Raw genomic sequence first — 25,616 nt, 5'->3', positions numbered from 1 at the left:
CCAGTTTGGCAGAGGAAGTGTAGTGTAGATAATTGACACTGGGTGTTGCAAAATCCTGGGATAAAAATGTGAGAATTAAAATAAATAAGCATGCTCTAAAGATGCGGCGTCACAATTTAAAACTAAGGACACAAACAAATCAAACAGGTGTTATCTTTGATCATCCCTTTATTGAGAATACCACACATCCATGATAACATGATGGGGTGGAGGAATCCAGCAATTCAAATCAAATCAAACTAAAATCTTTCAAACAAAAGAAATAAGAGTGAGACTCATTTTCCATAGATAGAAAAAGGGTCTCTCCTTCCTTAGCCACAAAATGAGAGAGAGAAGCCCCTCAATTTGCATCATTGCTTTTGGTATTCAGTTTAAAACTATTACAGAACTAAGAAAATTAAGTACTGTAATATTTTCCAAAATGTTCAGGTTAATTGTTTTTTTATTTCTTATTTTTTTTTGTGTGTGTGTGTATTTTGTTGGAGAGGTGACTGGTGACTGGGGCCAGTGCAGTGTCCCTCTCTCCCCATAGAGGTGACTGGTGACTGGGGACAGTGCAGTGTCCCTCTCTCCCCATAGAGGTGACTGGTGACTGGGGCCAGTGCAGTGTCCCTCTCTCCCCATAGAGGTGACTGGTGACTGGGGACAGTGCAGTGCCGTGTCCTTCTCTCCCTGTGCGCCTCCTGAAACAACAAACAAAACCTTTACTTGACTCCCATAACTGTGAGAGTGTAGTACAAATGGAACCAAATTTGGTTTCATTTGTCATTTAGGGCTAGGGATCTAGACCGATTCGCTACATTCAGCGTTTTGCTTTGTTCACTTCGCCTCTCAGTCTGGGAGTCTTCCCTATTTGAAAGGGGACGGCTTCGATCACACAGGCACGGAGGATTCTGATTGGTACTGTGATCTGCAATCAGCAAATGACGTGCCTATGAACGCAACGGGTGACGTTCGGAAATTAGGCTCAAGCGGAAGCTTCCCAGGCTGGGAAGCGACGCAAAATGACCGAGCGCTGACTCTAGCGAGTCAGTCTGGATTCCAGGTTAAATAAATCACTCCATATACCTGGGCAACTGGCGGCGCTCACCTTCACTTAATGAGGGTTAATATCGGAAAACTGATATACTGTATTATTGATTGATTGAACACATGCAAACATGCTTTAATTCTATATTAGTAGCTTAATGACTAGTATTACACACTTTTATTGTATGTGCAATGTATTTGTATTTAAGTTCATAAAGTTAACATAAGTAAATAAGTACAACTAAATGCATTAAAAAAAAAAAAAAAAAAAAAAAAGACTTTTCAGGATTCCAATTCAAAAATATAAAAAAATAATTCAAAAATTGCTGAAATAGCAAAACTACATGCTCAAAACGCGCGTTGAGCTTGTAGATGGGCTATTTTTGCTATACTTTTGTCTGACGTAGAAGTATGGCATTAATCATGGAAAAAGTTCTGCCCGACAGTATGTATATATGCAATGTGGCCCTCTGGAGTGAGCGTGTAGATATAGTGGCCCTCTGGAGTGTGTGTGTGTGTGTGTGTGTGTGTGTGTGTGTGTGTGTGTGTAGATAAAGTGGGCCTCTCCATCATCAAAGTTACCCACCCTTGCACATCAGGAGGTAGCAGCAGTCGTGGTTGTGGTGACGCCGCTGACCTTCTGCGTGGCGTCCTTCTTAGCCTGATGGGCCTGCAGCACTGCAACCGCCTCCTCCACCTACACAACAACACAACCCATTAACACATTCTGACCTGAGATCAGACTCTAAAAATGTCTATTACATCCAGACAGTTTCATTATTAACCCATTCTGACCTGAGATCAGATTATAAAAGTGTCTTCGATTTTTCAAAAATTGCAGACCTACAAGCTCGTAGCGCGCCACTCGGTGGCGTGCTATGAGCTTGTAGATCTGCTATTTTTCAATAGCTAAATTATGGGTTAACACAGTGGTTTTCAATCAGGAAGTTCCAGGCGTTCCACAGCTAAATGGCGGAGAATTGGTAACCAAATGGTCCCGCATAGACCTTTAACACTTGAAAACCTTAAACAAAACCAAATGGACCAGTGACTGAAGAGTTCAATTATCGTTAAGACATCTTCATCACTAAATGTACAAGAAGTCTACACAATTAGAGAATCTAGAAGAATTGTTATTTTGATCAACATTTGACTGTTCGATCGACACAGCATGCATGGAATTGTGGACAAGATGGTATTCAACGACAACAAAAGAGTGTCTTAATTTGAGCGCAGAGACTCGTGGCGGTGAGCCTACCTTTGAGCGCAGAGACTTGTGACGGTGAGCCTACCTTTGAGCGCAGAGACTCGTGACGGTGAGCCTACCTTTGAGCGCAGAGACTCGTGACGGTGAGCCTACCTTTGAGCGCAGAGACTCGTGACGGTGAGCCTACCTTTGAGCGCAGAGACTCGTGGCGGTGAGCCTACCTTTGGGCGCAGAGACTCGTGGCGGTGAGCCTACCTTTGAGCGCAGAGACTCGTGAAGGTGAGCCTACCTTTGAGCGCAGAGACTCGTGACGGTGAGCCTACCTTTGAGCGCAGAGACTCGTGACGGTGAGCCTACCTTTGAGCGCAGAGACTCGTGACGGTGAGCCTACCTTTGAGCGCAGAGACTCGTGGCGGTGAGCCTACCTTTGAGCGCAGAGACTCGTGGCGGCGAGCCTACCTTTGAGCGCAGAGACTCGTGGCGGTGAGCCTACCTTTGAGCGCAGAGACTCGTGGCGGTGAGCCTACCTTTGAGCGCAGAGACTCGTGAAGGTGAGCCTACCTTTGAGCGCAGAGACTCGTGAAGGTGAGCCTACCTTTGGGCGCAGAGACTCGTGGCGGTGAGCCTACCTTTGGGCGCAGAGACTCGTGGCGGCGAGCCTACCTTTGGGCGCAGAGACTCGTGGCGGTGAGCCTACCTTTGAGCGCAGAGACTCGTGGCGGTGAGCCTACCTTTGAGCGCAGAGACTCGTGGCGGTGAGCCTACCTCTGAGCGCAGAGACTCGTGAAGGTGAGCCTACCTTTGAGCGCAGAGACTCGTGGCGGTGAGCCTACCTTTGGGCGCAGAGACTCGTGGCGGTGAGCCTACCTTTGGGCGCAGAGACTCGTGGCGGTGAGCCTACCTTTGAGCGCAGAGACTCGTGGCGGTGAGCCTACCTTTGAGCGCAGAGACTCGTGACGGTGAGCCTACCTTTGGGCGCAGAGACTCGTGGCGGTGAGCCTACCTTTGAGCGCAGAGACTCGTGACGGTGAGCCTACCTCTGAGCGCAGAGACTCGTGGCGGTGAGCCTACCTTTGAGCGCAGAGACTCGTGACGGTGAGCCTACCTTTGAGCGCAGAGACTCGTGGCGGTGAGCCTACCTTTGAGCGCAGAGACTCGTGGCGGTGAGCCTACCTTTGAGCGCAGAGACTCGTGGCGGTGAGCCTACCTTTGAGCGCAGAGACTCGTGGCGGTGAGCCTACCTTTGAGCGCAGAGACTCGTGGGACTCCAACATGTGCAGGAGCTCAGAGTTGTCGATCTCCAGCAGCATGCCGGTGATCTTGCCCGCCAGGCTGGCGTGCATCGACTGGATCAGAGGAAACAGACGCTCTCCTGTTTGTACGCGCCACACAAAACACCAAGAGACACACGCGTGGATTAAAGCAGGGGAAAACAAGCTCACGACTGAAATCTTTGTTAACTTTTGTTTCCTATGAATTGAATATGAAGGACCCCAATACAAACAAGTCATAGGCTTTCGTGGGGTTTAAATCCTCTCAGCAGACCATGCATTGAACTGTACATTCCTGTGCTATGACGAAAAATGTGTGTCCGGTACTTTTTTTTCACGGACGAAAACTAAATGAAAACTAAGCTATGGGGGCTAAAACCAAAACTAAATACGTAGGGAGGGACTACATATAGTGGAGAAGAGATCCAGTAGAACTAAAAGACAAGTCATTTTATGTTTGGTTGTGCTCGGGTGGTGTAATCGGAAAATAGAAGCTATACAAGCGCACTTGTTAGCTTGTAGATCGGCTAAAATGTCAAAATTTCATCATTCTTTAAGTAGCATGTGACATATGAAACTAGGGGTTTTTCATGATTCTGAATCCATTCCAAGCATTAGTTTTGCACAAAAAACACTCCTTGGGCTAAATTAGGCCATATCCACTTGACCAAATGTGCTGACCTCATCACGTTTGTGTTTTCCTCTCAAGGAGTGTTTTTGTGCAAAACTAATGCTTGGAATGGATTCAGAATCATGAAAACCCCCTAGTTTCATAATGTCACATGCTACTGAAAGAATGATGAAATTTGGACTTTTTTTCTTTATATAGGATGTATGGTCACATATTATGCTAACAACTCAATTTCCCACAGGAGTTGAATTTCAAACTTTTAGTACATGTTATTAGACACCTTTAGAAACACATTGGTGAAGAAATTTCTTGGTAACGATTTAGTTCCCAGATTGGTCAAATACCTGATAAAATGCCCTTACTATATGGCTACCTCATCACCACATCAACACAGCATGGAATTGTGGACAAATCCTATCCAACGACAACAACATTTTCAAAGTTTTGGGTCTGAGTGAGAGGCTAGCTAAATCTCATCAAAAGGTGTTTTCCGTGGCTCAAATGCAGAATAAAGAATGGACCTTGATGTGAAAAGGGTTGAACACCACTGTCCTAGTGTAATATACGTCCCCTGTAATGTACTGTACTTTGTATAACTCTCACCCAGCATCTGTTTCTGCTCCTGCGGAGGCGCGGCAGCCAGCATGGAGGCCGTGAGAGGCTCCTGGCCTTGCACGTGCACGGCTGGCTGAGTCTGGAAGGCACAGGAGGAGGGGGAGGAGGAGGGGGAGAGGGTGGGGGAGGAGGAGGAGGAGGAGGAGGAGGAGGGGGAGGAGGAGGAAGAGGGGGAGGAGAAGGAGGAGGAAGAGGAGGGGGAGGGAAAACCACAAGAAAAATGATTTATATTGAACATTGAGGAAGAAATGAATTATGTGACTGTTCTTTAAAAGGGATAGTTCACCTCCAAAATGAGGGCGTTAGCTAGGAATGGAGCTCGATAACTGATACCCTAATAACAAGCTTATATAGTACCCGTTATCAATAAGCTTTGGGCTTATCAAGCCTGTTATCGATCATATAGGCTACGTCCCCATGACGTCATGTTTAAACAATCAAGACAAGAGGCGATCAAGAAATAAATGTAATCATCATTTTTGCGATTTTTGAAAAGTAGCAGACCAGTTCATAGCACGGCACACGGTGCCGCGCTATGAGCTTGTAGATCTGCTATTTTTCAATAGCTAAAGTATATAATGCTTTAAAACACCAAAAGGGGTTGAGACATACAGTACATACCTGCTGCAAGGCAATGGGTTGCACCACCTGGGGGTTGGGGTTACGGACGCTGGTGGCATACTTGTAGGGTGGCATGGCCCGGGGGCCCGGGACCCCCATAGAGGGGCGCGGGCCCATGGTCTGGCCAGCACCTAGAGGTCGGGAGGGGATAAGGAGCACATATCATGCTATGATGGTTAAAACATATAATCAATCATCACAGAAGGTTAAAAACAGGGTTATCAAAAAAAGAATCAAGTGCAAAAAACGACAACAATTTAACACGAGAAAGCCTTCCGAAACAGGAACGTTTTCAGGCCTGTTTTAAAAGAGTCAATAGTCTGCGGCACTCTCAAGTCCATGGGGGAGGCTGTTCCACAGGCGCGGTGCTGCCGAGCAAAAGGCCATCACAAAACTCTGATGCTGGCATTCAAAGCAACCAAAGGTATGGCTCCCCCATATCTTGCAAGTATGATTGAACCCTCCCGCGCACTCAGATCGCAGGGAAGCTGGAAGTACCCTCACTAAAAACGCCGGGACAACGCTCCACCCGTCCCAGACTCTTCTCCCTTCTGGCTCCAAAACTGTGGAATGCACTTCCCGTTGCAGTCAGAACTGCAGCATCACTCCCAATCTTCCGCCGTAGCCTGAAAACCCACCTTTTCAGACTCCATCATGGCCCATAGCACTTACCCCACCCCCCTTAGATAGCATTTCTGTTGACTTAGATAGCATTTGACACAGACTTATAGCATGTTATGTAGACAGCCCTATAATTGCATTGTATATAGTCATAACACGCCATAGTACATATGTATAGCATAGTAGTAAATATGTATAGTTTATATGTATAGTGTATGTATAGTTTCATTATATAGATATTCCACTGTTACTTTCTTAGCTTACGCATGTTTCATGATAAATGCTTTTCATGTGATGTATTCCCATGCTTTTGTTCTTGCTTAATGTAAGTCGCTCTGGATTAAGAGCGTCTGCTAAATGCCTAAATTGTAAATTGTAAATTGTAACCAGCTGATAATCAATGCGATCCCATTTAAAAAAACAAACATAGTTTGCATAAACTTTGTATGACAAATTGATTTACATGGAAGGAAAAAGTATACTTCATCATAAAGTACTTCAACATTTATAGATTGTATAGCTGAATCTCACAGATACCCAAATTCACACCGGCAGCGGTATGCCACTTCCACGTTTTACGAGCAACCGCTGCTTTCCCTGCTGCAGCAGGAGCCAGCAAAGCGTGGCCTGGACCGACAAAGCGTGGACCGGGCGTTCAAACGAAGGCGGGCGTTTCAAAGGCTTTGTAAACACCACAGATAGACTGTATAGCCTCATTGGTTTCTACAGACCGTTTGTGAAGCCACCCGAGTACACTTCATTCAAATGTATTCAACGCCTTCACATCGAGGTCGATCCGAATCCGTGGAGACACTCCCGAGACTACCTCCATGCGGTTCCCGGGAACGGGTTGGGTGATCCGGGAACGGTATACGCAAGAATTCCCACTATACCACAACATCTGCCAACGATCTGGTCCCGAGTGCGCACACCGGGACCATAGCGTGAATCTGCCCTTAAGAGGGAAACCAGAGCGGTTAGAAATCAACACTGCCTGCTGGTGTGAATTCGAGCATTCGAGTGGGAAACTGCCGCAGATACACACCTCTTGGGCCTTGTGATGTGCTGTTGGGAGCCATGTGTCTCATGTTGGCGCGTGGACCTGGCTGGCGTAAGGAGTTCGCCATGCCCTGGAATCCTTTGGGAGCAGCGGCGTCATTTCAGAAAGACATAGGGGTGTGGCAAAAAATAAATACAGTTACAATAGCAATAATACAATAAGATTTCTAACAGAGCAAACATTGTGGATCTGCAAGCGAACATTATGTCACGATGGCGAGCTAGATCAATATTTCACTATTTTGCTCGAGGGCAAATACAGAAAATGTTTGAAAATGTTCGCCTATCATGACATTCTCAAAATAGGGACGCCAACGTTGAACGTGGTTTATGAATGGGTTGTTGCACACGTATATAAAATGCTCTAAATTAAAACACACATGCACAACGCATGTGTCGCATGCACAACAGCGCGCTGTGAGCTTTGTACATGCTATAGTATTTCCGCACGGTGTAGTATAAATAGGGCTTCAGAGGGCATTAAAATACCATAATATTATACTATTTAGGACAGTGGTTCTCAACCAGTGGTCCGGGGACCACCGGTAGTCCCTGAGGGGGTTCCAGGTGGTCCCCAGCTAAATGACGGAGAGTTGGTAACCAAATGGACCCTTATTACCGGTAGATCTTTAACTTAATTTACAAGAAGTCTACACATTCAGAGACTTGTTATTTTGATCAACGTTTGCCCGTTACCTCTCCTAATGGTACCAACATCAATACAGCGTGAAGAATTGTGGACAAAATCTTATGCAACGAAAGAAAAAGTTGTGGATCTGAGAGGCTAAAATCCCATCAAATGGTGTTTCCGTGGCTCGAGCGCGAATACATAATGGACCTTGATATGGAGTGTTGAAAACAACTGGTTTAGAACACATCGCACGTTGGTTTATGTCAAAGAGAGATTCTTTTTCAAAAGTCACATGATCTCACTGACCTTGGCCCCGCCCACCTTGCTGCTGCCAACGGGGGTTGGGCCTCATCTGGGCCATCTGATTGGGTGCATAGTAAGTGGTTCTGTTCTGGGCCTGGGGGGGACAAAAAAGAAAACTAATATTGTGATTTTTATTACAATCATACTTTCATTTGCCAGACCTGCGTTGTCTCATTATGTTTTACCTTTTTAACACACACACACACACACACACACACACACACACACACAAACAAACTCACAAACTCGCACACTTTAACAATGTCTTTCCGTTTGTTGCTGACAGTGTTTTGTTTCTTAGGTTCTCTTTTTTCAGTGCAAAGCCATCATAATGAGGCTGACTGCATTATTGTCAGTCAGCCCACCAGAGGGTGCTGCTCCACGTTTGCATTTTGCACATCTGTGCCTTGTTCTCAATAAATGCCTTGTTTCATGTCTCATTGTCTCCCACTAAAAGCCGACAGGACAATGTGGTGCTTGTGCATAACCGTATGCTAGTAGAGGGCCGGGAGGTTATAATGTTCCAATACTAGTTAGTAGCCGCGAGCGTGAGGTCTAGCCAACACCAACTCGGGATTCCTGGATCGCTGCCCTCCACAAATTCCTATCCAACATCAGGTTCTTGAGCTCTGCAGTGTTGTCAGCCGAGCTGTCGCGCCGCAGCACGTCTACATTAGGTGGTACGCTTCTTTCCCCTCCTGGCTTTGCCCTGTGGTTTTGCTCCCATAGGGTCAATTTACTTGCCTCAAGTCATGGGTGCCTGGCGCAGTGCCCTGCCAGTCTCATCCTTCTCTCTCTGACTTTGTCCGTGACGCGTGGTAGGTCCCCATAGGGGTCCACATTTCTGATGCGCTCGGTCCATGTTGACACCTAGTGCCATTCGTAGCATTCTTGTGTAGACTCCATCCAGGGCTTTTTCCTGTTGTACTGTGATCTGTCCATGTCTCGGCCCCATACATCAGTACTGACTACACAGTAGCTATGAACAGCCGCCTCTTCAGGTCTTCTCCCATGTCTACTCCCACGTCTCCTTTACTCCATTACTACCTCGCGCTACCTCATCTGATCTCTCTTTAGAAGCGTTAATATTCCAAAACGAGATGCTTGGTTGAGTCAGAAAGGAGGACAGATAAAACATCGCCGTTCTGATCAAAGCCATGCAGAGCGCCGTAGATTTGGAGAGAATACAGTTTTGTCGGGCCGTAAACAAGGAAGTGTACGGCTGCGCACATGGGCAAAACATGTCAGAGAGCGCTGCACAAGGCGTTCCCTAGCAACGGCCCTGTCGTGTGGGAACGCCTTGGGCACTAAACCTTTTGTGCCCACACAACACATCTTTTTTTTTAACCCATTCTGACCTGAGATCAGATTCATATGAGGTTTCAGCCGGACACACACTGGTCTGATGAACCCATTCTGACCTGAGATCAGATTCTAAAAATGTCAGTCGCTCTTCGATTTTTCAAAAATAGCAGACCTACAAGCTCGTATCGCGCCACTCGGTGGCGCGATATGAGCTTGTAGATCTGCTATTTTTAAATAGCTAAAGCATAACATGATGCTGACACCAAAATGGGTGCCCGGTCAGAATGGGTTTATATAAAATGATTACTGCAATGCACTTTTTTCAGGACTGCCTAAGAAAACAACTGACAGATTACAACTTGTCCAAAATGCAGCAGCCAGAGTTTTAACTGGAACTAAGATGAGAGAATATATTACATATTCACTGCACTGGCTTCCGGTTGTTTTTAGGATTGATTTTAAAATTATTTTACTTGTGTATAAAGCTCTCAATGGTCTCGCACCTTCCTACCTACATGACTGCCTGCCTAAATATGTCCCAAACCGCCCCCCCCTAAGGTCTTCCACTGCTGGCCTGCTCGTTTTGCCTAAAAAAATGGCAACTAAAAAATACAGGGAAGCAGCTTTTTGCTTCTACGGGCCGTCGGCATGGAACAAGCTCCCACTGTACCTTCGTCAGGCAGCCTCTGTAGACATTTTTAAAGCACAGCTCAAGACCCACTTCTACAACATTGCTTTTAATTGATCTTTTATTTTTTGTTATTCATGTCCTCACTGTATTGCATTACTGCTTGTTTTTTAATGTCGTTGCCTTGCTTTTCTTATTATTTTTTCTTTCTCCATTGCTCTGTAAAGCACTTTGAGCTGCATTTCATGTCATGAAAGGTGCTATACAAATAAAGTTTTATTATTATTAAAAAATATTTCTTTATTGTTTTGCAAAGACGTCCACAGACGTCTTGGGTACCACATACGGGTAATTCCCAGGATGTCTGTGGACGTCTTGGGCACACAAGCTGTTAAAAGACTACACCTGACTTGGAAAATTACAATAAAGAAATCATGATATTTCCATTTCTCTCCTCTGGAATATTTTATATATATATATATATATATTAATGTATTTTTATAATTTAAAAAAATACCCTTTGCCCCTCCAGCTTTGCCTCTCCATGGCAAATCCAGGAGGGGAAAGAAGCGTACCGCCTAATGTAGACGTGCTGCGGCGCGACAGCTTGGCTGACACCACCGCAGAGCTCAAGAACCTGATGTTGGACAGGAAATTGTGGAGGGCAGCGATCCAGGAATCCCGAGTTGGTGTTGGCTATAGACCTCACCCTCGCAGCAGCAGCAACATCCTTTTACAACACGCACACGCACACGCACACGCACGCACCTGTGGCACAGCGGGCATGAAGTAGCCGCTGGCGGGCTGGAACTGGTTGATGATGGCGTTGGCGGGCATGGCCCTCATGCCGGCGATGCGCTGCATGTACTGGTTGGTGAGGTGGGCCTTGCGCTCCTCCTTGCGCTGCGCCAGCGCCACGTAGAGCGGCTTGGAGCCCACGATGCGGCCGTTCATCTCCGTCACCGCCTTCGTGGCCTCCTCCGGGGACGAGAAACACACGAAGCCGAAGCCCTTGGAGCGACCCTCCTCCAGCATCACCTAGAAGAGATTGATTGAGTGAATGCTTTATTAACCCATTCTGACCTGAGATCAGATTCATACGAGGTTTCCGCCGGACACACACTGGTCTGATGAACCCATTCTGACCTGAGTTCAGATTCTAAAAAATGTCAGTCGTTCTTCGATTTTTTTCAAAAAATAGCAGACCTACAAGCTCGTATCGCGCCACTCGGTGGCGCGATATGAGCTTGTAGATCTGCTATTTTTAAATAGCTAAAGCATGACATGATGCCGACACCAAAATGGGTGCCCGGTCAGAATGGGTTATTAACAGTTTGCCAAAAAAGCACAGACGGTACAGTTCAATGTGAGCTTGTAGATCGGCTATTCGCGAATATGTTTGCCTATTTTCCGAGGGCCGCTAGCCCCTCCTATATGTCCAGCTTCGAGGGTCCATGTGCAAACGCAGACAATTGAAGACAAAAGTGTGTAAACGCAAACATTTGAAGACAAACGCGTGTAGACACAACCATCGAAGGCAAAAGTGAGGACGCAAATTGTGATTGGCCAGAATTAAATGATGTACGATGACGTGTGATGATGACGGGTGTGATTGTTTATGTAATATATTAGACCCCCAGTTTGGAAACCACTGAATTAGAGCATGTAGGCCTTTAGGCTCATCTTGGCACCAGGATCACTGTGGTCAACCCATTCTGACCAGAATGACCTGAGATCAGATTCATACGAGGTTTCCACTGGACACACACTGGTCTGATTAATCCATTCTGACCTGAGATCAGATTCTAAAAATGTCAGTCGTTCTTTAGATTTTTCAAAAATAGCAGAACCTACACGCTCGTAGCGCGCCACTCGGTGGCGCGCTACGAGCTTGTAGGTCTGCTATTTTTCAATAGCTAAAGCATAACGTGATGCTGACACCAAAATGGGTTCCCGTTCAGAATGGGTCAAGGTAGCCTAAAAGGCTTGTGATTTCTAGAACGCCCGATATGGCGACATGCCGGAGTTATGACGTCATTACACACCTTAGCACTTGTAATGGACCCAAACGGAGAGAACTCCTTGCGCAGTTTCTCATCGTCGATGGTGTCGTCCAGGTTCTTGATGTAAAGATTAACTCCCTGAAAAAAAATAAAAAATAAAACCCAGACATGGTTCGTGATTTGCACTCGATTACACCTCTCATTGTGTTTTTAAAAAGAAAACACCAAAACAAACAACGATGTATTCCTGCAGCCTGCACGCCGACCTGGTAGCGACTGATTCTCTCCTGTTTGAGCAGCTCAAACTTTCTCTTCAGCTCCGCCTGGCGTTCCATCTTCTTCTGAGCGCGGCCGACGAACACGGTCTTACCGTTGAGCTCCGTGCCGTGCATGTCTTCCACAGCCTGCGGGTGGGAACATAACAACACGCAGGGTTAACCCATTCTGACCTGAGATCAGATTCATACGAGGTTTCCGCCGGACACACACTGGTCTGATTAAACCCATTCTGACCTGAGATCAGATTTAAAAAAATGTCAGTCGTTCTTCGATTTAAAAAAAATAGCAGACCTACAAGCTCGTATCGCGCCACTCGGTGGCGCGATATGAGCTTGTAGATCTGCTATTTTTCAATAGATAACGCATAACATGATGCTGACACCAAAATGGGTGCCCGGTCAGAATGGGTTAAGCTGTCCTTCTCCCCCCCTAGAGATGCATGTTAAATGATGGGATTTCTCCATATAAAGAATCGGTCATTTCAGCAGCAAGAGCGTCAACATGTCTTCTAAATCTAGTCGACCAGGCCTGCAGTATTAGGCTATGCACTGGACACATTTGCATGACATTATTTAAAGATGGAGTGCCGTGATTTTTCCCCTAAAACATGATCATCAGGTCTTATTGTTATATAAGGAGGTATATTTTTTTCAAAAAAGTGTACAGTATTAGTTCAAATGTTGTTTTTATGTGGACACGCCCACCAGTTCATTAAGTATGCCTGGTTTGCCTGGTGGGTGGTGATGGGTGGGGGAATCCACCTGAACTGAAGCCGCACCCACAGCTGTAGTTGGGGGGGGGGGGGGGGGGTTAGGGGAGGGGCTGAATATGTGATGTCACTATATTGCTGTTTATTTCATTGGCCCGTTTGACTGTCAAGGGTTCAGCCTCCAGGAAGAAACCCTAAATACAAAGGGAATACATCATTAAACGACTCCAGGGTGTCTAATGAAGTACTGTCACCTCATAGACACGTGAAAAACTGGAAAAATGGTGGCACTCCATCTTTAAATGAACTAGAAATACGAGAAAATGACAGAGGGAGAAATCAACTTTTAACGACGGTAAGACTACGCTCATTAGTATTATTGCCATCACCTGGGCGGGTGAGTCGTGTAACTTTTTCGACGTTAAGCCGTGTATATGTTCAACAACACAGCCATGCAAATTCCAAAATAACATTGACGGGGTGGGATTTAGCGAAGGGCTAATTAGAAACTTTTAACAGGCCGGCGTGAAACATTTTGGGCAGAGGTTTTTGCATGCGAAGATTCATGCCGATCGGACCTACCGAGACAGACAAGGGGGCGAAAAGCCGAAGACATAGTCTCGGCCACGCCTTCGGCCTGACGGGGACAAGCTAATATGCATGACTCCGTTGCAGCTGTTGCACATTAATTACCTTGTTGGCGTCTTCGTGTTTCTCGTAACTCACAAATCCAAAGCCTCTGGATTTGCCAGTGGGGTCTGTCATCACCTTCACGCTGAGGGTTTTACCTGCAGACGTCACAGAGGAACAGCGTTTCACGACGTTTCAGCTAGCGCTAATTACCCGTGTTGATTTCGTCAACCCATTCTGACCTGAGATCAGATTCATACGAGGTTTCCGCCGGTCTGATGAACCCATTCTGACCTGAGATCAGATTCTAAAAAATGTCAGTCGTTCTTCGATTTTTCAAAAAATAGCAGACCTACAAGCTCGTATCGCGCCACTCGGTGGCGCGATATGAGCTTGTAGGTCTGCTATTTTTCAATAGATAAAGCATAACATGATGCCAACACCAAAATGGGTGCCCGGTCAGAATGGGTTAACTAATACTATGACAAAGATTTTTTTTTTTTCACAGACAAAAACGAAATGGAAACGTGAACAAAAACTAACCTATGATGACTAAACTAAGACTAAATCTATTGACAATTTTGTCAACAAATAAAAAAAACTAGACTAAAATGTTAGGAAGGGACTAGTGGACAGGAGATCCAGTATTACTAAGTATTAGTAAGTACAGTATAAGTAATTTTACTCTTGGTTGCATGTTGAAAATAGCTGTCGCGCTGCGACGCGTTGTGAGCATGTAGATCGGCTATTTTCAACAAATGTAAAATTACGACGGCACCGCCGAAATACATTTTAGTCGACTGAATCAACTGTAGATTTAGTCGACTAAAATCTAAAATGTGTAAAACTAAATGCAAACTATTCAAAAGACTATGATTATGATTTTGACTATATGCTGTCAAAATCAACACCGTTGGTAGTTACAGCCCTACTGTCCACAGAACAACCTCCCAAAAGAGAACTGGCATTCCTTCACATCTTCACTTGCAGACAAATCTAATCCGACTGATATAATTACTGTTGTATCTGTTATAATTACTGCTTATATGTTTTTTTTTTATTGTTTCTCAATATTCTGACCATTGCAGTGTTTGTTCACTAACAGGAGTCTGTCTCTCTGTCTCTCCGTCTTTTACAGTCAACAGAAAATGCATTTTCAAGTCGGGATACCACTTTTATCCAATCAGGTAGAGAGAACTTATACAGGTTTGCTGGATGAACAAGTAGGGGTGCACGGTTATGAATCATTTGCAGGGACATATCTGCCGATGCCGATTCTGACCGATTCCAATATTATCCCATTCTGACCTGAGATCAGATTCATACGAGGTTTCCGCCGGACACACACTGGTCCTGATGAACCCATTCTGACCTGAGATCAGATTCTAAAAAATGTCAGTCGTTCTTCGATTTTTCAAAAAATAGCAGACCTACAAGCTAGTATCGCGCCACTCGGTGGCGCGATATGAGCTTGTAGATCTGCTATTTTTCAATAGATAAAGCATAACATGATGCTGACACCAAAATGGGTGCCCGGTCAGAATGGGTTAAACAGAGGAACCACAATGGAAACAAGCCTATAGGCCCTATAGGGGCTTGGCCCAAAGTGTTTTAAAAAAAAGTATTCAATCAATCGATGAATATACTCTTTTTCCTGAATGAGATGAGTATACAAATGTAGCCATTGACGGTCACATTATTATTGCGTCATCAATATGAGTGAAAATAATCGGTATTATATTGAGACCAATCCGATACCGATATGGTATTTTTATGGCCGATTCTGATTACACTACAGATTATATCGATAAACAAGTGAAATTGGAAGTGATGACGCAAAGAAACGAGCAGAAAAAACAGGATCTGGAACTCCTGATAATCTCTCTTGATTGGATCAAATTGGCAACCCATTAATTTTCTCTTTCAAGGGCTGTTGAGATGGGGAGGGAGACCCCTGCTATTGGATAAACAATGATTAGAATTTGAACATAGGCCCAGGCCGTAGCGTAACGGTCTGGGCACCGGACTGGTAATCCAGTCGCAGTGTGCCGCGGGTTCGACTCCCGGACCCGACACGGCCTCTACTGCATGTCATCCCCCCATCTCTCTCCCGTTTCCTGTCAGCCTACTGTCTGTCCCTTCAAAAATCAATAAAAGGCGTAAGCCGCAAAAAAAAAAGAAAAAAAAAAAGAAAAAAAAATTGAACATAGCACTTTAACCGTGTCCACAAAAGCCTTTCCGTTCTAACAAAACAATGTCACTTACGTGCCTTTAAGGAGAACGCACTGCTTAAAATGTCCACTAAGTGTCACTATTAGAGCACAGAGAGCGTAGACCAGTGGTTCCCAAAGTGGGGTCCGGGGACCCCCAGGGGTCCTTGAGGGAGTTCCAGGGGGTCCCAGGCTAAATGGCCTTGATGCCGTCGTAATGGCAGATTTTACACTTGCTGAAAATAGCCGATCTACAAGCTCACAGCTGCTATTTTTCAGCATGCAACCAAGTTAAGACCTGGATACTGGATCTCTTGTCCACCAGTCCCTTCCTTGCATTTTAGTCTAGTTTTTATTTGTTGATATTTAGTCTCAGTTTTAGTCATCATGGCTTAGTTTTCATTTCGTTTCCATTTAGTTTTTGTCAGTGAAAAAAGGTAGTCGACGAACTTTTTTCGTCCTAGTATTAATCGACAAAATCAACTCTGGCATGCAACCGTATCGGTGCTGCGAATGATGGTGAAAAATAATGCGGGTGCAAAAAATGTTCCTTCAATTTACCGTATTTGTCGAAGAGCTCCTTCAGCCTCTCGTCGTTCATGTCGTCGCCAAAGTTCTTGATGTAGACGTTGGTGAACTCCTTGGCCTTCATCCCCAGCTCCGCCTCGCGCTCCTTGCGAGATTTGAAACGACCCACGAACCTGAAGACGAATAAGGGGCAAGAGAGAGGGCAAACGCACATTCTTACAAAAACAGAATTATAAAGACAAAAACTGTCTGGAGCAAAACACAAAACAACCACAACAACAAGAGCACGATGACCCAGAACTCATCTCTCTTGACTTCCGTCTAGCTTTAAACCCAGGCATCCGATGCGGCGGGTTAGGCGTTCACCACACTGACACAGAGGGAGACCTGACCGCGCCCAACACCGCTTTACAACCATGTGCTTCCATTCCGTTTGCGAATAAATCAAATAAAACGAAATAAAAAACAAATAATGGACAAACAACATTCACGAGACATTCACAGCCACAACTCTGTACGAGACTGCAGGATTAAAAAAAAAAAGAAAACGATGAACGACCACGTAGCTGTTGTTAATAACAATAAATATCACCGGAGGCAGGCAAATAAGTAGGCATGCTATACACAGAGAGAGAGAGGGAGAGCACAGTGAGTGGCGACCATCTTATAGTTCCTGGTCCAAGACTTGGTGAGGAGGAGGTTGATGGGAAGGGGATGAAGGGAAAGAGGCCCGCAGGACAAAGGAAAGCTGAGGACGACCAAATGGTCTTTATATACCTTGCTACGACGACCTCTCCCACTCCGCCATCCAGTATGCATTCCTGCTTTCCATCTGTCACTAAAACACACAAGCTTGGTTATACACACACACACACACACACAAACACACACACTCTGAGGCAGGCGAACCGGCATGGTGGTGGACAGATGGACACACACACACACACACACACAAAAAAACAACACATCTGATAGGGGGAAAAAAGATACAAGGAGGTGTCTGTCTTTTGCAGGGGTCATCATCGCCAAGCTGGATTGTGGTGGAGACTTTTGTCACTATATATACAAGTAAGACGCGCAAACGCGGGAAGCGAACGCAGCTCGTGTGTGTGTGTGTGTGTGTGTGTGTGTGTGTGTGCTACAGCTGCGCCCTGTGTGTGTGTGTGTGTGTGTGTGCTACAGCTGCGCCCTCTGGTGGCGGTCGGGTGGTGTAACAGCGTGACACACACACACACACACACACACACACACACACAGACATTCAGCCCTTGCTGTCATAGTAAGTGGCTCACTGCGTTCGCAAAAAGAAATTCACAGACATACATGCCTAAAGAGCTACAGCCCTGAATGACCATAACAGATCTGAAACTCTGAGAGTGCTCAGATGACGGGTCAATTTGGGTCCGTTGGTACGCTCTCAGAATTAAGGGGGTCCTTGCAAATATAACCTTTGAGAACCACTAGTACTAGTGGACTGCTGGGAGTAGTCGTAGTAAATCATATTCTGAAGAAAGCCTGGATACTCTCGACATTCAATAATTGGGTATTATGATCCAGGTAAGAACATTATAATGGTGTGTAAAAGAAATAAGAACAAAAAATTGCCACAGCAAGTCTTTGCCACGAATACATGTGTCCGTGTACGTCAATATTGTATTGATGACCCCTGCTCTTTTGTTGTTATGCCCGTTTTCAAAGCTGCTCAAAGTAAGAACTCTTGCTGGTTAGTTGTATTATTCACACACACACACACACACACACACACACACACACACACACACACACACACACACACACACACACACACACACACACACACACACACACACACACACACACACACACACACACGGCACACACACACACACACACACACACACACACACACACACACACACACACACACACACACACACACACAAACCCTTATCATTCAACAACAATGCAAGACTCACAATAAGGTATGACAACAGATGAACAAGTTACAGTACATATAGACACTAGACCGTTTTCTAACCACATCTCATGTCAGTCTGACGGAAACACATACGGCAGTTCAGGCGTCTTCGCCATGAAGCCAAAGTTGTACTGACCATTGCCACTCACTGCTAATGCAAGTAGTGCCACAGTGTGACGGTGTCGCCTGCCAACAGGGAACTGACGTTCAAGCTAGTTATTGTTGGCAAGCAACGCCTTCGCATGATAATTTAAAGGTCATGCGTTGTCTTTGTAGTTGATACTCTTCGAGACCATACATTGACATGTCATGTGGTTATATGCACCTTGAGGGAAACTCCACCACTCCTTGTTTTTCTCGTCTATTTATTGATGTGTTTATTACATTTTCTTTTACCAGCGATAGTTAGGACCAGACGCTGAAACAAGGGATGACACTTTTTTAACCACTTGAACCCCAGTATCCAGATTCTGGGGGGGGGGGGGCCCGTGTTACTAAGATTAGAGAGTCTAAGTGGTTAACCCATTTTAGGCGGGAACCCCTTTTGGTGTTAGCATTGTGCTATGCTTTAGCTATTGAAAGATAGCAGATCTACAAGCTCATAGCGCGCCACCGAGTGGCGCGCTACGAGCTTGTAGGTCTGCTATCTTTTGAAAAATCGAAGAACGACTGACATAGAAACATAGCTTTTTCAGAACACTGTCGGGATGTAGAAGACATTTTTCAAATCTGATCTCAGGTCAGATTGAAAACTGTCGGGATGTAGAAGACATTTTTAGAATCTGATCTCAGGTCAGAATGGGGTTAAAACGGACACTCTGAGAGTTAAAACAATGGAAGGTTCGAGGAGCACTCCTCCCCCCACCCCCCCCCCGAAACCGCTCCCCCTCGGCTGATTGGGATGATTGGATACTCACACCTTGCGGTCGTTCAGAAGCATGCCGTTCATCTTCTCGATGGCGCGGTCGGCCGCGTCCTGGGTCTCAAAGTGAACAAACGCGTAGCCCTTGGAGCCATTTTCATCACAGACCACCTGGAGCCGGAGAGAGGACGAGACCGACGTCACTAACACACGAGGACAAAGGAGGAGCATTACTACCTTATACGGTAAGTTCCCTCACGAAGAGCCAATGATGGAATCTCCTCTATGGCAGTGGTTCCCCCAAGGGTCCTTGAGAGAGTTCCAGGGTGGTCCCCAGCAAAATGATAGTTTGGAACCAAATGTATACCCTGTATGGGTCTGTAACTCTTGAGAGTGTACAAATGGAACCAAATGGACCCGTTAGGGTCAACCAGTGAAATGACACTGGTTGAGAATGCTAGAGCCGTGAAAGTCTTCTCTTATGGGGGTCCTCCTTGGCATATATTTTCTAATGGGGGGGCTAATTAGTGTCAATTTGGGGGTCCTTTTCGTAGTCCCGATGCCAAAAAAACATTTTATTTACCAACGTTTCGACGAACAGTTTGTCGAAACGTTGGTAAATAAAACATCTTTTCGCATCTTTTGCCCCCCCCCCCCCCCCCCCCCCCCCGAACCTCAAATGACGTCACATTGTAGGCTCTACAGAGCCGAACCAACTTTTATCCGGCTCACCAGCGCCCACTTTGAGAAACCCCGTGGACCTGTATAGCGTTTGTGGCCCGCTCAGTGACCGCTGTGCGTTTTGGTGGTCGTCGTATACCTTGCAGGAGAGGATGTTCCCGAAGGCGGAGAAGGTGTCGTAGAGAGCCTTGTTGTCGATGGACTTGTCCAGGTTCTTGATGAACACGTTTCCCACCCCGGACTTCCGGAGGGAGGGGTCTCTCTGGGACCACATGATCCTGATCGGCTTCCCTTTCACCACGTCAAAGTTCATGGTGTCCAGGGCTCTTTCCGCTGGGGGGGGAAAAAGAACTCGCGTGTTTTAATCAAGTAAAAGAATCAACGTTAGAAGATAGTCTGTTACGTTAAGTTAAACGTCTGGAATTCAAAATGTACACAAGTAAGTCACAGAGGTAAGGAAGGGTGTCACTGTCAACGAAGACTTGGTTGCAGATGACAGTGCACTGACAGAGATATAGTTACCAAACTGTATCTCTATCAGTGATATGCACACTCATGGCCTATGCATTGCACACTTTTATACCCACCAACATATTAATTGCATCTTAACAACTTAATGCGTGTACGAACGTGCTCAATGAGGTTAAAACTATAGCAGATGTTTGGCAACAGTCAGTACAATGCAAGTACTGACTGTGCAGGGGAGGTGGTTGTAGTATAGCGCTGATCTATCGACCTGCTCTTCTGAGAAATGTGTGTCATCGGCTAGGACCACTGCTGGTTGACAGCAATGTATTGCTCAAAATGCAACTCATCTTCTGCCAAATGTTTAAGTATTATTAGCTCAACGGTAGACATTTCCCACGTTCGAAAACCTGGGTAGGATATGAAAGTTATGGATTTTTAAGGCAGTTTTTAAAGCCCCAGATGTCTTCTTTTCTACAGATCTCACAACGCATCGCATCTTGACGATTTGTGAGCTACTTTTGAAATAGAAAAAGTATATGTAATTATTATATTTTAACCCATTTTGGGACAGGAACCCCTTTTGGTGTTTTAAACATTGTTATAATTTAGCTATTGAAAAATAGCAGATGCTACGAGCTTGTAGGTCTGCTATTTATTTATTTTTTAACGTGAAAATGTGTCGACAGAAAACCGTCAGGATTTAGAAGACATTTTTTAAACTGTCTACGTCAGGCCAAAACGGGTTAATCTTTTCGACGTCCCCAAAATAGAATTGCCAGGGTTTAGGTGGTTAAACTAGTCACCGGTGATCAAACTAATGAAATCATACCACAGCTTCTTCTTTGATTTTTAACTAAAACATTCAGACGTGTGGTGTGGCGTCCTCCACACAGACTACATCTGAGGAGATAAAAGCTGCAGTGGAACTGTGGAATGTCACACAAAAGACTTGGCGCTCTTGTGTATGCTGTGGGCATGCCGGTGAATCCCAATTTCTGGCCCTTATCGAGAGACACGTGGGACTGGGTATATAGTAAAACACGGTATGGCAGGACTAGACCATGCGGCACGGAGCAGCTGTGTCAGTGTCGGGGCAGCTGCGCAGGGGGGGCGAGCACATGGTCCTCTCACTCAACTCAGGGCACCCATGATGGGCTGCAGTATGCTGCCCAGCCAGGCCTTATACAAAGGCTGGACAAAGCTTTGGGGATATGTGTGGAAATAAATAATCGTAAACTTTTTGTCTAAGATATACAACACTATAGTGATCCATATAGTACTAACTTAGCAATTCTCTTCCAAGCCCAGTTTAGTGTGATTATTTTTTGTAACAACACACTACTTTATCAAGTCCTATTCTTCTGTGTGTCTCTCTCTCTCTCTCTCTCTCTCTCTCTCTCTCTCTCTTGCTCTCTTTACACTGTATGGCGCGCTCTCTCTTTCTCTCTCTGTCCATCTGGGCACGAATGCCAACTAGTGAGCGTCCTTTTGTTCGATTACTCCACAGTGACTGACACACACACACACACACACACACACACACACACACACACACACACACACACACACACACACACACACACACACACACACACACACACACACACACACACACACACACACACACACACACACACACACACACACACACACACAGGGCTTTCCAGCTAAAAATGTCTGGTAAACAAAACGGAGCTGCCTTGTGTCTGCTGGCATCAGCAGTTTGCCTGCAATTGTACTTTTCACAACCCATGTGCTCCAGAGAAGGTGCGTGTGATGACAGTCAAACATGATGTGGGCCTGGCTCTGGAAGGTTCTGACTATAGGGCTTCCTGGTTTAAGATTGATCCAAGAAAATACAACAAAGGTCACAGACGGACTTCAACTAGCAACACAATGACGACGGTTCTGATAGTTCTAACATCATGTTAAACTCTCGTTTCATCATGTAAGAAGTCAGAACCAAAGTTATGGATCACAGCAAAGCGCATGCCAAAACCCCCTGATGATAAGTTGATAAACCAAACCATGCCTGTCATCTAGACTTGTATTAAGACTTCAAATGTTTAGATACTATATAATAGTAAATGCACAGGCAAAACTTTGGGCTGCCTGAAAGAGGATCTATATTTAGAGAGGGGTCCTGTCATGTGAGAGGTATGTGCTGGCATGGACTCACTGTGAGCTGCGTGAGCATGCACTGCCATTGATGTAGTGGAGAGAGACACATTCAACAAAAAATCACCACATCTTACAAAATCATGTTTACAGTTATATGTGGCACCATTTGAATCCAAAATAAATGATAATAAACCTGCTGGGACAATAGTCGCTTGTCTATATATGAAAACTGGAGGCCTCACATCAACTAGTACTAGTAGACACAAATCAGTTTTAGCCGAGTACAGAACGGATACAACCTATGGAACAACTATCTACACGTCTAGCTCTGGTCCATAGCTCTAACGCAACGCATTAGAGCTATGGACCAGACTACACGTCTATAGTTTGTGTAGACTTGTAGACTATGAATACGCGTTTTCAGCTTAGCATTGCTCTATAACCGCACGACATAGCTTCGTGTAACACCCAATGAAATCGCTACCATCCCCCCCATGTCTGTACCTCTAAAAAACTGCCAACAAATGGTCTCTCTTTGGTTCCCTCTGTCTCTTGTTACCCTTCACCCTATACCCAGTCATGCCACAGGTTTTGCTAACGGGGCTCGAGTATACAGATGAGACGTGACAGGTGTTTAATGTTGATAGAACAGCTACAAAACCCCACGCTGTGTAAACAGTTTTTTTTTTTTGGAGGGGTGGTGGTGGTTGACAGACTCTGCAGATAAGGCGCTCGCCCATTTGTTGCCCAATGCTTTGATACGGCATGGTCCCCCGAAACAGAGAAAACAGCCGTCTTCTACTAAGAGCACTGACGTAACAAAACATTCGTCTTCGAGTGCAATGTATAGGGCTATAGTGGGCAATATGGACGGAATCAAATCATATCACCATATTTGATGATTTCTCGACCAAATACCTTGATATCGATATTGTACTAAGTCAGTTTTTTGGGGGGGCTTGTGGATCGGCTATTCTCGTTATTTCTGAAAATGGAGTACCTGTATAAAAATAGGACTTATACTTATGTCATATCACAATATTACGATATGCAAAATCCCAGACTATGTGACTAGTAGTCTCATATCACAACAAACAGCGTTGTATTAGCGTAATATTAGCCCTAGTGCGTTGTTTTGTTTGTATATAGTTCATGACCCCGTGTAGGATTTAATTGACGTCTACCAACAAGTTATGTTGAATCGATCAACATTACACTCACATCTGAGAATAGATGGATACCACGGCAGTTAAGACCAGCTGTGTCAGTGCAGCTGTGTGTCTGTGTAGTACTGTAATTAACAAGCAGACAAGTAATTACGTACATTGTAGAACATTAAACAAACTGAACGATAATGGCGTTCATTCAGTTTCGTGATCTGATTCAAACGCAAGGTTGAGAGTTAACTAAACAAAGCATGTTATCGTTGCATTAGACACGCAGGTACGGTATGTCATGCCAGGGTGACAAACACAAGCGCTATTGTTCAGCTGTGCCTGTTACTGTGTGTGTACCTGTAGTTGTACTGTACAGCAGCAAGGGGAATTAATTTCACTACAGAATTATCCCTCAGTGGCCCTTTAAATAGGAGCAGAAATGGGTCATTTTGGGTTAGCCTGACAGGAAACTGCTATACAAGTTGAACTGCACACACAACAACCGCAGTGTTACTGTGAGGTGACAAACATGGTAGGCCTTCATATTAAGAGGACATGGTTTTCAACACAATGTCAAGCATACATGTCAAACTAAACTGTGCTGTGTGTGTGCTCATCATCCTAGCATTATACTGCAGCATGCAGGAACTGGGACATGCACTTGTATATGGGTCAAATGGTTACTCTAAAAATATTTACAATTGTCATGCTTCATTCTCTGGCTATAATGCATCCATGTCTCAAAGTAGATATAGTCTCAAACGTGGCTTAGCGAGAGAAGTAAACAACAATATTTGTAAAATTGTGAAACAATGCAGAACTCTTTAGTGCACTTTAAATGACAACAATCGACTTTCCTTCACCATGCATTTTCTAACGTGACATCACATCAGTGGCATTTACAGTGAAGTGAACATTCACGTCCAACCATGTACGTGACACACACACACACACACACACACACACACACACACACACACACACACACACACACAGCCAGTCAGCCACAGCCACTTGATTTGAACGTTGCATAAATTAGCATTAATTTGATAACAATTAACGAGGCAATACTTAATGTTTCATATTTTCAACTCTGTTCAAGGTGAGCAGGCTATTATGCTGTGTCAAATCAGTGCCAAACCAAAACATGTAATGCAGCAGCTGTATTCCAGCTGCTGTTCAGTTTAATAGCCCCTACTGTATAATCCGTGCCACTGACCGCATAATACAGTAGGCTGCATACAAACACAGATACTTGAATATTTATCAATGTCATGTGTGCATGTTGTGTGCATGTTCTTGTGTGTTGTTATTCCTTCCTTACCGTCAGCGGGCTGGGAGAAGTTCACATAAGCATATCCGAGGGAGCGCCGGGTGATCATGTCCCGACACACTCGAATGGACAGCACCGGTCCGGCTGGGCTGAATTTCTCATACAGCATAGCCTCCGTGATGTCTGGGTGCAGGTCGCCAACGTATAGAGAAGCCATCGGATAACTCCCCGCTGTGGCCGTGTTCATAACTCGGGGACTTCACTATTTAGTAGAAACGCGCCGCTCGTTCTCCTCCCCTCAAAAAAAAAAAAAAAAAAGAAAGCCAGCCAGAGAAACGGCGATTATTCCACAATCCAAAAATCCGTGCGTAATAAGTGTGACCGTCCTACACGGCCGATGAACGGATCCGATCGCCGATCTGTAGAGGTTTTCCACGCGTTTTGTTGAATTAAGAATGAAAAGAATGACAAGCCTGAGAGAGAAAAATATATATAGCCTATACGGCTACGGGATAATTTGGCGTATATGCTGAAGGGTTTCTTGCCTTTACAAAGTAGAGTAGGCTAGTAGACGCCAATTAACTTCGGTTAAAATCCCGAGGCCTCCTGTTCCTTGTTTAGTTGTTTTTGTTTTAAAATTAGATTTTGCTATTTTTTTTACATTTGTATTTTTTTTTTAATATTACGGTACTTATTTTTATGAAGATTTTTTGGAGATTTTATATTTTTTTATGATTTTTTTTTTCTTAAGTTTTTCAAGAACGGTGAGTTAAGACACTCACGGTTGTTTTGTGACCGGGGAAAGAGACTGCGCGAG

The 25,616-nt window shown here is 45.0% G+C and overlaps 1 protein-coding gene across 1 annotated transcript; it reads right to left on the bottom strand.

Moving 5' to 3' along the window:
• Positions 1-150: 150 nt before the first annotated feature.
• pabpc4 (poly(A) binding protein, cytoplasmic 4 (inducible form)) lies at positions 151-25,616 on the bottom strand. The gene is made up of 15 exons (XM_083791483.1): positions 24,851-25,616; positions 19,920-20,113; positions 19,155-19,270; positions 16,314-16,453; positions 13,606-13,700; positions 12,191-12,328; positions 11,967-12,062; positions 10,690-10,959; positions 7,992-8,082; positions 7,041-7,133; positions 5,375-5,505; positions 4,742-4,832; positions 3,478-3,608; positions 1,616-1,726; positions 151-683 (listed from the first exon to the last, which is right to left on the bottom strand). Exons 1-14 carry the CDS (start codon positions 25,044-25,046, stop codon positions 1,625-1,627), a joined length of 1,884 nt encoding a protein of 627 aa, XP_083647609.1. The 5' UTR covers positions 25,047-25,616; the 3' UTR covers positions 151-683; positions 1,616-1,624.

Source organism: Protomyctophum parallelum (genome assembly GCF_964188405.1).
Source record: "Protomyctophum parallelum genome assembly, chromosome: 20".
Lineage (NCBI taxonomy): Eukaryota > Metazoa > Chordata > Actinopteri > Myctophiformes > Myctophidae > Protomyctophum > Protomyctophum parallelum.
This window is presented reverse-complemented; position numbering and strand designations above follow the sequence as displayed.

Bases quoted from the DNA above. Each gene is read 5' to 3' on its own strand.
- pabpc4 (XM_083791483.1), bottom strand. From the start codon at position 25,046: ATGAACACGGCCACAGCGGGGAGTTATCCGATGGCTTCTCTATACGTT. The intron at 12,063-12,190 runs GTCGGCGTGCAG...ATTTTTTTTCAG, and splicing joins AGAGAATCAGTCGCTACCAG to GGAGTTAATCTTTACATCAA. The intron at 7,134-7,991 runs GTCAGTGAGATC...CTGCTCCCAAAG, and splicing joins GCAAGGTGGGCGGGGCCAAG to GATTCCAGGGCATGGCGAAC.